We start from the raw sequence: 12958 nt of genomic DNA, 5'->3' as shown, positions 1-12958 counted from the left end.
TGTTTGATAACCTTTTCGGAAAGGTCGTTTGAATCTGATAGTTTGAAAAGAATTCTGTTACTGAGAAAATGCAAAAGATATGCTAATAAATAATCACTTTTATTATGAACAGTACCTTGACATGTTATATGTCGGGTAAGCTAGCCTCGTTAAAACCTTCTTGAGCAAAACCTCTTTTGGGAAAAATCTCAAGTTAGGAAAAAGAGTACTAGCATGCTGTTGTCCTTAACTGTAGTATTGCTTTAAGGATTGTACATTCCATGTGCTGGAGATTTTGTCTCCATCTAAATGTTCTAACTTGTAGGCACCTTTTCCTAGAACTTCGCAAATTCGATATGGGCCGTCCCATGTTGCTGCGAGCTTTCCGTGTGTGGAAGGTCGTCGAGCCTGTTCTGTTTTTCTTAGCATTAAGTCGCCGGTCTGGAAGTCTCTGGGAAATACCTTCTTTGAATATCGTCGGGCAAGTTGCTGTTGTAATGCACGGTGTCGAATGGCTGCTATATCTCTGATTTCTTCGATAAGGTCGAGTTCGGCTAACCGAGCTTGGTCATGATTTGTAGCTTGCGTTCTTAGCGAGCTTTGTGAAACTTCGATCGGTATCATCGCCTCCGAGCCATATACTAGGCGGAATGGAGTTTCTTTAGTTGTTGAGTGTGTTGTAGTATTATATGCCCATAGCACTTCTGGAATTAGCTCGGCCCACATCCCTTTAGCGTTGTCGAGCTTTTTCCTTAGGGCTTGCAAGAGGACCTTGTTCGCTGCTTCTGCCAACCCGTTTGATTGTGGGTGCTCTACAGATGAGAAATGTTGCCTGATTTTCAGATTCTGCAAAAATTCTTTGAAATTGTGGTCGGTAAATTGCCGACCATTGTCAGTAACAATGTGTTGTGGTATGCCGAATCTACAGATAATATGCTTCCAAACGAAGTTTACCATTTGTGATGATGTTATCTTTGCTAAAGGTTGTGCCTCGATCCACTTAGAGAAGTAATCGATGGCAACTACTAGATATTTTACCTGTCCCGAGGCTGTGGGGAAAGGGCCGAGGATGTCCATGCCCCATCTATTGAAGGGCCAACTTACCACGGAATGATGAAGTTCTTCGGCAGGTAGGTTAATGATCGGGGCATGCTTTTGGCATTTTTCACAGGTCTTGACTTTCTTGCTGCTGTCTTCCCATAGTGTGGGCCAATAAAATCCTGCTCGGAGAATTTTTTGTGCTAAGCTGCGAGCTCCGGTATGCATTCCGCATATACCTTCGTGGGCTTCAGATAAAATAAGGTCGGCTTCATCCCTGTCTAAACATTTTAAGAGCGGTCGGGAGTAGCCCCGCCTATATAAAGTGTTATTTAATAATGTGAAAAAAGATGCTTGTCTCTTAAACTTTTTCTTGTCTTGGATTTCATCGGGAATAGATCCATGTCTGAGGTACTGGAGATAAGAATTTTGCCAACTATCTTTGTTTAAAGTAGTTAAAATGCTCATTGTATCAATGCTTGGTTTTTCTAAAGTTGATTGCAATAGTTTGGCAGTGTGTGCTTGTGTTGTTGCTAACTTTGACAAAACATCTGCTCTATGATTTTGTTCTCTAGGTATATGATGTATTGTAACGTTAAAAAAGTTTGTTAAGAGTTGTTGAACAACATCTAAATATCTTTGCAAAATCTGATCTTTTACCTGGAAACTTCGGTTGACTTGTTGAACAACTAATAAAGAGTCACAGAGTATTGTTAAATTTTTAATATTTAAATCGGCTGCTAACCTTATCCCTGCAATGAGAGCTTCGTATTCCGCTTGGTTGTTGCTAGCTTTGAAGGAAAAGCGGAGGGAGTGCTCTAGGACTATGCCGTCTGAACTTTCCAGTAGTATGCCTGCTCCAGATCCCTGAGGGTTTGAGGCACCATCAACAAACAAGGTCCATGTCTGATTTACCTGTTCTGGGTGTGAGTTTGTTAATTCTGCGACAAAGTCGGCTAACCATTGTGGTTTGATGGTGCCGCGTGGTTGGTATGAGATGTCAAACTCGGAAAGTTCTATAGACCACTTGATTAACCGGCCTGCTAACTCGGGCTTGCTGAGTATTTGGCGAAGTGGGTAGTCTGTTCTGATGATGATTGTGTGGCTTTGAAAATAAGGTTGGAGTCGCCTTGCGGAGAAGATCAGGGCTAGGGCGAGTTTCTCGAGCCTCGGGTAGCGAAGTTCTGCACCCTGTAATGACTTGCTAACAAAGTAGACTGGTCGCTGTTGGTTATCTTCCTCTGTAATGAGAACAGAACTAATTGCCACGTCAGTAATAGATAAATACAAATATAGTGGCTTGCCGAGTTTGGGTTTTTGTAAAATTGGTGGTTTTGAAAGGATTTGTTTTAAATCGGCAAATGCTTTTTCACAGTCTTCGGTCCAAGTAAAAAATTTTTTATCTTTTTTTAAACATTGAAAAAAGCTGTGTGATTTAGATGCCAAGCCTGGAAGGAATCTCGATAGAGCTGCTAATCTGCCTGTTAAACGCTGCACTTCTTTTATGCTCGTGGGACTTTGCATGTTAAGTATTGCTTGACACTTTTCAGGGTTTGCCTCAATGCCTCGGTTTGTCAGGATAAAGCCGAGGAATCTGCCTCCTCGGACGCCGAAAGCACACTTCTCGGGGTTCAGCCTCATGTTATATTTTCTGACTTGTGCAAATATCTCCTCGAGGTCTTGTATGTGAGAGGAGCCGTCCTTTGTTTTGACAACCATGTCATCTACGTATACCTCGATGTTTCGGCCGATTTGTTCCTCGAAGACTTTGTTCATGAGTCGCTGGTAAGTTGCACCTGCATTCTTTAATCCAAAAGGCATAACATTATAACAATAGTTGCCGTATTCGGTTATAAATGCTGTTTTTTCCTGGTCTGATGGGTGCATAAGGATCTGGTTATAACCAGAGTATGCATCCATGAAACTCAAGGTACCATAACCACATGAATTGTCAATCAGGGTGTCAATATTTGGCAGAGGATAAGCATCTTTAGGGCAAGCCTTATTTAAATCAGTAAAGTCGACGCACATGCGCCATTTACCGTTTTTCTTTTTTACCATGACGATGTTGGCTAACCATGTCGTGAAGCGGAGTTCTGTGATGAACTCGGCATCAATAAGTTTCTTGACCTCTGCTACGGACGCTGATCGCTTCTCGGCTCCGAGGTTTCTTTTCTTCTGGCAGACCGGCCGAGCTGTAGGATTGATTTGTAGTTTATGTGTGATTACTGCTGGGTCTATCCCCGGCATATCTCCTGAAGTCCAAGCAAATAGGTCGGCATTTTGGCGTAAGCAATTTATCAGGTTTTGCTTTTCCTCTCCGGTGATAGATGTTCCGATGAATGTGAATTTGGTAGGATCCTCTTTGAGGATAACCTTTTCCAGCTCTTCGTTTGGGGTTGGGCGATCTTCGAAGTCGGCCCTAGGGTCGAGCTCGTTTAGCAGTGGTCTCCCGGGTTGTATGGAGTGAACACGTGCCTGAGTGCTTCTTTTGATTGGCTTTAGGCTGGAATTGTAGCATTGCCGTGCTTCGTGAAGGTCACCATGTACGGTGGCGATTATATTATCCTGCACAGGAAACTTGATACAAAGATGAAAAGTGGAAACAATAGCAGCAAATCTATTTAAGAAGGGTCTTCCTAGTATGAGATTATAAGGACTGAAGCAATCGACCACGAGATATTGTATATCCTGTGTCTTAGTTAGGGGTTGCTCACCGAGTGTGGTCTGTAACCACACAGATCCGAGTACAGGTACTCGTTCACCTGAAAATCCAACTAGATCTCCTGAGTAAGTTTGCATGATATGGGTGCTGAGCTTCATTTTCTGGAATGTAGTGAAGAATAGTACATCGGCGCTGCTCCCAGGATCAAGCAGCACTTTCCGGACAATAAGGTCTCCCAACTGAATTGAGATCACCACAGGATCATCATAGTTCATATGGTTTGACTTAAAATCAGAACAACCAAAAGTCATCTCAGGGATGTCTGGGGTTGGTTGATATTGGACAGAAGAGTGTTCGACCGCCAACATGGCCCGGTATGTCCGTTTTCTTGCCGAGTTTGTTTCTCCTCCACCGGCATATCCTCCTGAAATGCAGTTAATGACTCCTCTGGGCTGAGCTGGTGCTTTGTCCTTTTCCTTGGATGATGAAATTGTCGCGGGTTGGTCGGAGCTTGGACGTTTCTGCATATGTCCTGCAATGAATTTATCAAGGTGTCCTTGCCGCGCCAAGCGTTCTAATAGATCCTTGGCGATCACACATTCATCTGTAGTGTGACCATGCTTTTGGTGAAAACTGCAGTACTTCGATTTGTCTACGTTCTTTGGCTCGGGGTAGTTGCCGGCTTTACGGGGTGGCTTGATGAGCTTGGAGTTTAAAATTTCTTTGATAATGTCGTCCCTTTTGGTGTTGAACTGAGTGTAGGACTCGTATCGTGGCACAGGCTTAAAGTTTTTCTTGCTCTCCCGAGGTTTATCCTCATCTTTCATGAAGGGAGACTTTTCTGCTCGTCGGGCCTGTCGAAGCTCTTCGATATCTATTTGCCCCTTAGCTTTCTCCCTAAACTCGGCCAAGGTCTTTGGCTTGGCCACTGCAATTGTTTCTTGGAATTTTCCAGGTCGGAGGCCGCTTTTAATTGCATGCAGGTGGACCTCTGGGTGTAGATCAGGAATTTGCATGGCCACTTTCGTGAAACGGGTAATATAATCCTTCAGACTTTCCTGTGGACCCTGTTTGATTGTAGTCAGATAGTCAGAATCATGCAAGTAAATTGCCGATGCTGCAAAATGTTGTTCGAATTGCTTTGCTAGCTCCTGAAAGCGTGAAATGGAATCTGCAGGCAAAGAGCAAAACCAGTCAAGCGCGGGTCCGTCTAAAAAGGAAGGAAAACAACGACATAAAATGGGGTCGGATGCCCCATTGACAATCATAATAGATCTAAATTTTTTAATGTGCTGCTTAGGATCCCCTAGCCCATCGTATGGGGTTAGTGTTGTCGGTAACGTGAATTGTCGTGGTAGTTGGAAATTCATGATGTTGGCCGTAAAAGGCCCCGCCGAGTTGTCGGGCTGGTCATCATCATCCTCGGGTATCGCCTCCTCGTCCCGATTGTCAGCGTCGTTGTCTTGGGGTGTTTCCGAGACATGAGTCGGTTCGGAGCGTCGGTCATCATTTTCCTGGCGCTCGCGACGATCATTGTTATGTTCCAGTCTGGCGTTAGCCAATTGTTGAATCTGTTGTTGCATTCTTTGGTTTTCTTCCGTCATGCGCTGGTTTGCTTCAGCCATGCGTTGATTCGCCTGCTGGAGCTCGGTTACCATCCGGAGAAGTTCGGACGGGGTGGGGGGAGGGACATCGGCCATTGTCAAATGTCAGGGTTTCAAGGGCTCGTGGAAGGAAATTTCACACGAAGGCCCTCCTTCTAGCGCCAATCTGTTCTTGCCTGAATGAGGTGGAGGTATAACTCGGTTCTTTGACGTAGGTCGGCGATTCCTCCCTGGTGAGTATAATATACGTCGGTCGGTTGGAGCGGGGGGTCGGGTACCTGCAAAGGCACTCCGATGTTTAAGTTAGTAGAGTAATATGTGATGTGAATGCTTTCATCAAAAGATGATCTTACCTTTGGTTGTTTCCTCATTCCTTTATATCCATGTGGACGAGGTTGTAACGTCTGAGAATTGATTGTGTATCCGAACGGATGAGGTTGTAACGTCTGAGAATTGATTGTGTATCTGACGTTACAAGCAATGATTAATGCTATCCTTCAGAAAAAGGGTCGGTTGCCGAGGATCATGCGTTGCCGAGCTCATAACTCGTAACCGATGTTTACTGGTCATATCAATGTGAATTATGAGTGCTAAATTGAGAAATCAAATTAAATAAATTGAAATTTTAGTCACCAAAAAAAAAATAAATTGAAATTTAAATATTGCAAATGTAACTTTCGAACTTGTATGAATATTAACTCAATTAATATTTAATGCCGTATCAAGTAGGCCGTGGATGACTATGGATGTAAAAGAAAGGTCAGATTCAACTAATGATACAATAGTACTTAAAACAGCTGTGACTGAAAAATGCTCTTGATAACAGGCGCTTGTGTTCATTGTACTTAACAAACACTATTTGAGTCGCATTTTATGATGTTACATCAACAAAATTGAACCATGCATGAATCCTCTATGGCCTAACTGATAGCAAACAAATGTTAGTCATGTATGCTCTTTAACCCCTCAATTATTCATTAATAGCCTAATAGGTATCGTTTTCATCGTTTGACTGTCTGTTTTCCATGGTCCTCTGAGCTTGCTAGCCTTATTGAATTCGCTTTGCTTGTTTAATTTGTTCTTCTTAGCCTTTTCCGTTAAAAGAAAACAAATATTTTTTGCACAACATTAACAAATTTGTTTGTTTATTTAATTATTTTGGCGTTATGACTAACTTGGAACCAGGAAATTCGCGAGCTTTCCATGATGGACTTAAACATAAACAATCCATGGTTTATGTAATGACAAATTAAATAATTTACAATAATATATCAACCAGGCCCCGCGAATGGGTAATTAAAATATGATTTTTATGATTATCTTTCCCCCTTCCCTTCACAACATTTTCTTTGTATCATATTTTATATTTTTTACAGTGGAAAAGAGAAAAATATTTGTACGAAATGCATGTTCTTAGTCTTATTTTATTTCATGTAACATGTACATATTATTTGTTTATTGTATAAGATAAGAAACTCCGACGAGTGGATAGGAATGGATAAATTCTTATATATAATGAGCAATTAATTATTCCATTAAACACATAAAGAAAGATGAATAGGGCAAAGTCCAAAGGGTAGGTAATAAGCCAAATGAATAAAAAGATTAATCCACCCTTCTGGATGCATTGGATAGTGTCTTCTATGCTGACAAGTGACGACTAGGACTAACGCATGAAGAGTGAAGAGGGAAGGCAGGGAAGGAAGAAAGCAACTGATAAATTATTGAAGTCACTCGGAGAAAAAAGAAACAGAACCTTCTCGCCTTATCATTTCAATTCCCTCAAACACTCCAATAACTTAAAAAAAAAAAGAAAGAGAGGAAAATCTCTCTGTGTTCTGTCACCGGTGACCAAAACCGTAATTTCAGGTTTTTTGTGTTTCCCTCTGTAGTAAGACTAGAGTGATGAAGCCGCAATCACCGGATCGTCCGGTTCCCACTCTCTCCCCTCGCTCCCCCTTCGCCGCATCAGCCTCCGCTTCTCACCGCAAAATCGCCATCGCCGTCGATCTCAGCGACGAGAGCGCCTACGCCGTCCAGTGGGCCGTACAGAACTACCTCCGCCCTGGAGACGCCGTGATCCTGTTGCATGTGCGTCCCACGAGCGTGCTCTACGGCGCCGACTGGGGTTCCGTCGACTGCGGCGGCGGAGAGGAATCCTCGGAATCGGCGGAATCAGAGCAGAAGAAGCGGGAGGAGGATTTCGATAACTTCACAGCGACGAAGGCGAGTGACCTTGCGGAACCCTTGGTGGAGGCGAAGATCCCGTTCAAGATCCACATTGTGAAGGACCATGACATGAAGGAGAGGCTGTGCTTGGAGGTCGAGAGGTTAGGGCTTAGTGCTGTTATCATGGGGAGTAGGGGTTTTGGTGCTTCCAAGAGAGCTTCCAAGGGTGGAAGGTTGGGGAGTGTTAGTGATTACTGTGTTCATCACTGTGTTTGCCCCGTTGTGGTGGTGCGGTACCCCGACGAGAAGGACGGTGGTAACGGTGGTTTTGGTGGTGCTGGTAGTGCTCAGGGCAAGGTTGTGGATGAAGGGGAGGTTCTTCACCCTGTGCCTGAGGAGGAGCACGAGGTTGAGGAGTATCATGATGCCCAGGATGAACACCACAAAGGTTTGGACTTTCGACTTTAGCTTCTGTTCACTAGAAATATTGTTAGTCAACGCTTTTCTTATTCATTCAGAAGAATGAAAGTGATTGTTTCTGTATTCTTAAGGGTTTAATACTTGAGTTTGCATTAAAAACGTTGCTGATGTATTGAATGTTTGAAAAGTACAAAGCAGCTATTGATGACTGATTGTTATTTGAGTCAAAATAACAATTCAGTTTGGGGGATTTTGAGAATTCATGACTAGGGTTGAGGTTGGTGTGGTTGGTTTCTTTGTGGAATTGAATTTTCAGTTTGAGCCTGAGGTTAGATTGCATTTTGCAGTTTGAAAATGATGAGGATCATATCAGGAGGAGTTAGAAATGCCATTATTTATTAGTATTCCTTTACTTTTTTAAACTTAGGTGGTGCTTTTTGGTTATTGTTGTTTTTGTTTAGCTTCAGCTTAGGACTGGTGATGCGTATGCTATCATTTGAAGTAGTTCATGTTCAAATGTTTTAGGAGATAAATTATATAGGACTGTACTATTCTATGCACGATAACAACCAAGGGTAATACAGCCATGTAAAATCAAAGGGGCAGGGTGCTCTCCATAAGAAGACTGATTCCATTATCTTGACCTCTTTCTCATTCTGAATTCTAAATTCAATAAAATGTGTATTGCTTTGCAAGTTTTTATATAAGTTCTGAGTAATTATCACTGGACTTTTGGAAGTTTTGAATGTGGTTTACTTGAAATGGTTTGATATGAGGCTACAATTCATAGGACTGATGAGGATGATATATATTATTCTCAAGTATAGTATACAATGCAAACATTGCTAGCCAAGGTCATATTTGTTAGTTGTCAATCCAAATCTCAGTATGTGTTTCATGAATATATTTCATTACAAAATCATGTCTAACATATATGATACTGATCATTTCATTCTTTTCTATTGTACTTCCACTAAATAATGTTATTTGGTTAGAAACTATAGACACTAGGAAGCTGGATTGAATTCATTTGCTATTTAGCACAAACCAAAAAGGTTCCTAAACTGAGGTTTTTGCAAAAAAGAGGTATCTCATAGATTGATAGATATAATTTTTTATTTTGTTCAAGTTTTCTTAGGCAAGGCTATACTGCATTAAGAATTTAACATGGTCTTGTATCCAGTTGTAAGCATAATCAATATCGTTGTTTTTATTAAGAGGTCACCAAACTATGAAATTATCTATTTATTTACGTTTGACTAATTTTTCTCGGGTTTTACATATATATTTTTGTCGTGTGAACAGATACTTGATAAGAAGAATAGAGAGCAATATCAATATCCTACTTACTACAGGTAATATGCATGAATTACGTTTGTATTTTATCATTAAACATTTTACCCTCAAGTTTTGAAGTTAGCTGTTATTGACTCCCATTGAAATGTTGTGATGTATTATCATGAATTGAACTGTGCTTTAAAATTACCGCGTCTTCAATTTGTTTTTCAGAAAGGAGTTACAGCGTTAAGGCATGTGCCTGAAGAAGAAGGACGTGTGAAATTTGAGAACCATCTTGGACAAATTATACATTTTAAAGCGGTTGTTTGTTTGATTAAGCATTTGTATGCTTTGTACAAGTTTGTTTGGACACTGCTTCAATGCTTCATTGAAAGCTTTGAATATGCTATCTTTCAACTTCAGTGTTTGGAAACCATTTTATATAAGCTAAAAAAAAAAAATCTCATTTGGCATATCAGCTATGTAATACCTGTTTCGTTCTGAAGTTTATGTCAAAGGAAAGTTGAATTGAACATTCTTATCGAGAGGTCTCGCCACAAATTCTCAAGAACTATGAAGTTAAATTACTAATCCCTATATAACCATCAAAATTCTATCTCTACACAAAGTGGATCGAACGAGGAATCAAGAAAAGGAAATTAGATTAAGAAAGAAGGGAGAAAGAAAGATGTGCACAGAACAACTGCAGGAGGTGATCAAGAAACAGTATCTTAATTTCAAAGCCCAACTTTTTCTATTTGGTCAAGCAAAGCCTAACTTTTTACAAACCAAAGCCTAACTTTGAACTTCAGTATCTAGCTATTTATCGTTGCTGGTGTATCATGCCATTTAAAAATCGATGCACTTAGGAGTTACGAGCCAAACCTGTTATGTGGAGGCAGATTGAGGAGGATAAATATTTACAAGCCCACAAACCAACCTTATTTTAAGGTGATCATCTCACATTCAATCCAAATTTAAAAAAAAAAAATTGGGGCAGTGTATGGTTCATTTTTAAATACTGCTATAAGACTGACTATGTTTTATGGTACAGAGTGTTGGGTGGTCAAAAGGAAGCACAAACATAAGTTAAATGTGGCAGAGATGAAGATGTTGAGATGGATGAGCGGTCATACGCAATTTGATAAAATAAAAAACGAAGAGAGTTGGAGTAGCACCCATTGTGAAAAAGATGGTAGAATCGCGTCTCAGGTGGTTTGGACATGTGAGAAGGTGACCGACAGAGCACCCAGTCAGGAGGGTAGATGAGATGGAGGATGGACAAAGGATGAAAGGCAGAGAAAAATCTAAAAAGATCATTCATGAGGTGGTCAAACGAGATCTACATGTAAACAGTCTCGTTGTAGATATAATACATGATAGAGCTCAATAACATCGTTTGATTCATATAACCAACCCTACCTAGTAGGACTTGTTGTATGGTACACTTTGGCAAGTGCGGTGCACCATAGCAGTAGCCCAAATTAATGAGTAATGACATGTTCATTTGTGTGAAAATTGAACTTTGTTAATACTAGGGAATCTCAACTTCAGTTCACACTGATTTGAATACGTCGTACTAGTATCTATTTGTGGGTCTTTTACTTGTAGAATTGAGGAATAGAGCTAGTAGTAATTTATTGACTTAAAGTCCTGCAATTGAATCATTTATGAGGTACCGATCTGGTTTATGTGGTCAACATTTCAATGTTTTTCGTGAAATCTTGTCTTTATTAAAAAAACAAGTTTGAACTAGCATTACTACAATAATTTATGCTTGTCCAGTTGTCCTGTTAGGCAAGCTATGTTCAAGAATAGAGTAAACTGTTAAAATAATATTCAAAAATTCATATCACTAATAAAACAAATTTTAAAAGATTTTTTTTAAGCATTATTAGAGAAATAAATTTTTTATTTATAAAATTTGATAATTTTATGTCAAGTAAATTTTAAAAAAAAATTATGATTGTGAATGATTAATTTTTTTATAAATAAAAAAATTCTAGAGATTAAATTTTATTCTATTTTTTTTTTATGCACCTCCTAAATATTTATTCAAAAGTTGTCAAAAAAAATCAAATAAAAAGGATAAGTTATTTGCTAAATATCAAAGATTTTTTTGTCACGTATAAAATATATTATATTTATTGATTATTTTTATCGTATTTTCAAATTATTCAAAAATTATTTTATTGATAACATTTTTTAGAAACTTTTTATCAGCATCTTCCGGTACCAAATTGGTAATTAACTCATCAAGAATATAATGGTTAGGTTGTTAACACTCAAGAGGACTTCACCATTCACTACCAAGGTAGGTAAGTATCCAATGGCAAAATGGCAACGAAAATTCAATGATTCAACGGCTAAATTATGACATAAAGGTGCAACAGTACATTAACACGGATGAAATTTGGCAAAAAACTGTGCCTAACTATTATCAATTAGAGTGGCTAAATTTGCATTGCGACTTTTTTTTCCCCCCTTATCTTTTCAAAGTATGATTGACCATAGATCTATTTTAATGAAAAGGCTCGAATTTTGTCACATCTGATATGGACGTGAATGTGCTGGAAAAGTCCTTGCAATAAGTTAAGTATAATAAGCATAATTGGTTTTTCAGTTAAAAACTTATAAACTTGGATTCTGGCAAATACTTCTTTGACAACTTCTATCAGTATGTATACCATAATTTTGGAATTCCAAGGTTCTAACGTAAATTCACTCGTAGTGTAAGATAAAGGTGGTGAGTTGACACATTTCTTTGTATAAAATTAATAAGAGTTGGGAAACACTGACATTTGGATGAATAAGTGTGAAATAATAACTTATCCGATCACCTCCCATTTCATTCCATTTGACCAACAAAATTCAAGAATGAATAAAAGAAAAGAAAATATATGTTATATTGAAGATCGTAGTACCAAATTCAATAATAATAGGTTGAGTGTTGGAATGAAATTACCATAAACTAAACATTTGACAAAATATTTTCCTTGATTTTTTTATGTTGGTATATGGCAGGCAAATTAGCTTAGTGTGCTAAATAAGGCTTAACTTGCTTTCATCATATCATATCTACGACATAAGATGGACAATGATTTTCTCTCGTTCGGCCACTAACCCAATTCCATGAAGATTTGTAGTGCCACTCACTTGTTTTGTGTTGTGAGGCACATGAAAATGTTGGCTGCTTAGCTTTTACCACATCTTTGCTCATGCTAGGCATGCTGATTGGGCAAATCTTCCCACCTTCGCAATGATGTTGTCTTATATGCAATCAACACTAAAATCTAACAAGCGATCAAGTGGATGGATGTTCAATTTTCTTCTACCAGATATGTATATGTGTGTACACTATTTTTAGAAACACAGACTAAACAAAAAACTGTTATGAAAAAAATAAAGAGTGTAATGTTTTTTTAAAATTAACAAATATAATATTTTAAATTTTAAATTCTAAAGATAAAATTTAAAATTTAAAATATTAATATAAAATATAATAAAAAAGAGTTAAGATTTGTTTTATTAATAAAATTTGTAGTAATAAATTAATAATGTAGTATTACTTATTTATTAACAAGCATTGAAAGGTGAGCCGATAAAAAAATATATTTTTTATTAAAAAGAAATAAAAACACAACCAAACAAACATATTATTAAGTTATGCTTTTACAAGAAGTACTCCTCCAAAAATATAAGTAGAAATAATTTTTTATTGGATATAATTATATAAAGAATAATATTATATGACTAATAAAGTTTATTATTTTTGGTTATTAATACTTGTCAATTTTAAATATTA

General features: G+C 38.5%; 2 protein-coding genes and 1 long non-coding RNA gene across 3 annotated transcripts; 2 read left to right on the top strand and 1 right to left on the bottom strand.

The window, feature by feature from the left end:
• Positions 1–225: 225 nt before the first annotated feature.
• LOC127744120 (uncharacterized) lies at positions 226–5382 on the bottom strand. The gene has a single exon (XM_052256392.1). It carries the CDS (start codon positions 5380–5382, stop codon positions 226–228), a length of 5157 nt encoding a protein of 1718 aa, XP_052112352.1.
• Positions 5383–6841: 1459 nt separating this feature from the next.
• Positions 6842–9589, top strand: LOC107462063 (universal stress protein PHOS32). Its single transcript, XM_016080624.3, has 3 exons — positions 6842–7903; positions 9181–9230; positions 9385–9589. The coding sequence occupies exons 1-2, from the start codon at positions 7192–7194 to the stop codon at positions 9186–9188; spliced, it is 720 nt and encodes a 239-aa protein (XP_015936110.1). The 5' UTR covers positions 6842–7191; the 3' UTR covers positions 9189–9230; positions 9385–9589.
• Positions 9590–9941: 352 nt separating this feature from the next.
• Positions 9942–10853, top strand: LOC127744147 (uncharacterized). Its single transcript, XR_008005269.1, has 2 exons — positions 9942–10104; positions 10208–10853. It is a non-coding gene; the product is annotated as an uncharacterized LOC127744147 (long non-coding RNA).
• The last annotated feature ends 2105 nt before the right edge of the window (positions 10854–12958 follow it).

Source organism: Arachis duranensis, unplaced genomic scaffold, assembly GCF_000817695.3.
Source record: "Arachis duranensis cultivar V14167 unplaced genomic scaffold, aradu.V14167.gnm2.J7QH unplaced_Scaffold_232525, whole genome shotgun sequence".
Classification (NCBI taxonomy): Eukaryota; Viridiplantae; Streptophyta; class Magnoliopsida; order Fabales; family Fabaceae; genus Arachis; species Arachis duranensis.
This window is presented reverse-complemented; position numbering and strand designations above follow the sequence as displayed.

What these genes read in the sequence shown, in the direction of transcription:
- LOC127744120 (XM_052256392.1), bottom strand. Translation starts at nt 5,382, where the DNA reads ATGGCCGATGTCCCTCCCCCCACCCCGTCCGAACTTCTCCGGATGGTA.
- LOC107462063 (XM_016080624.3), top strand. Translation starts at nt 7,192, where the DNA reads ATGAAGCCGCAATCACCGGATCGTCCGGTTCCCACTCTCTCCCCTCGC.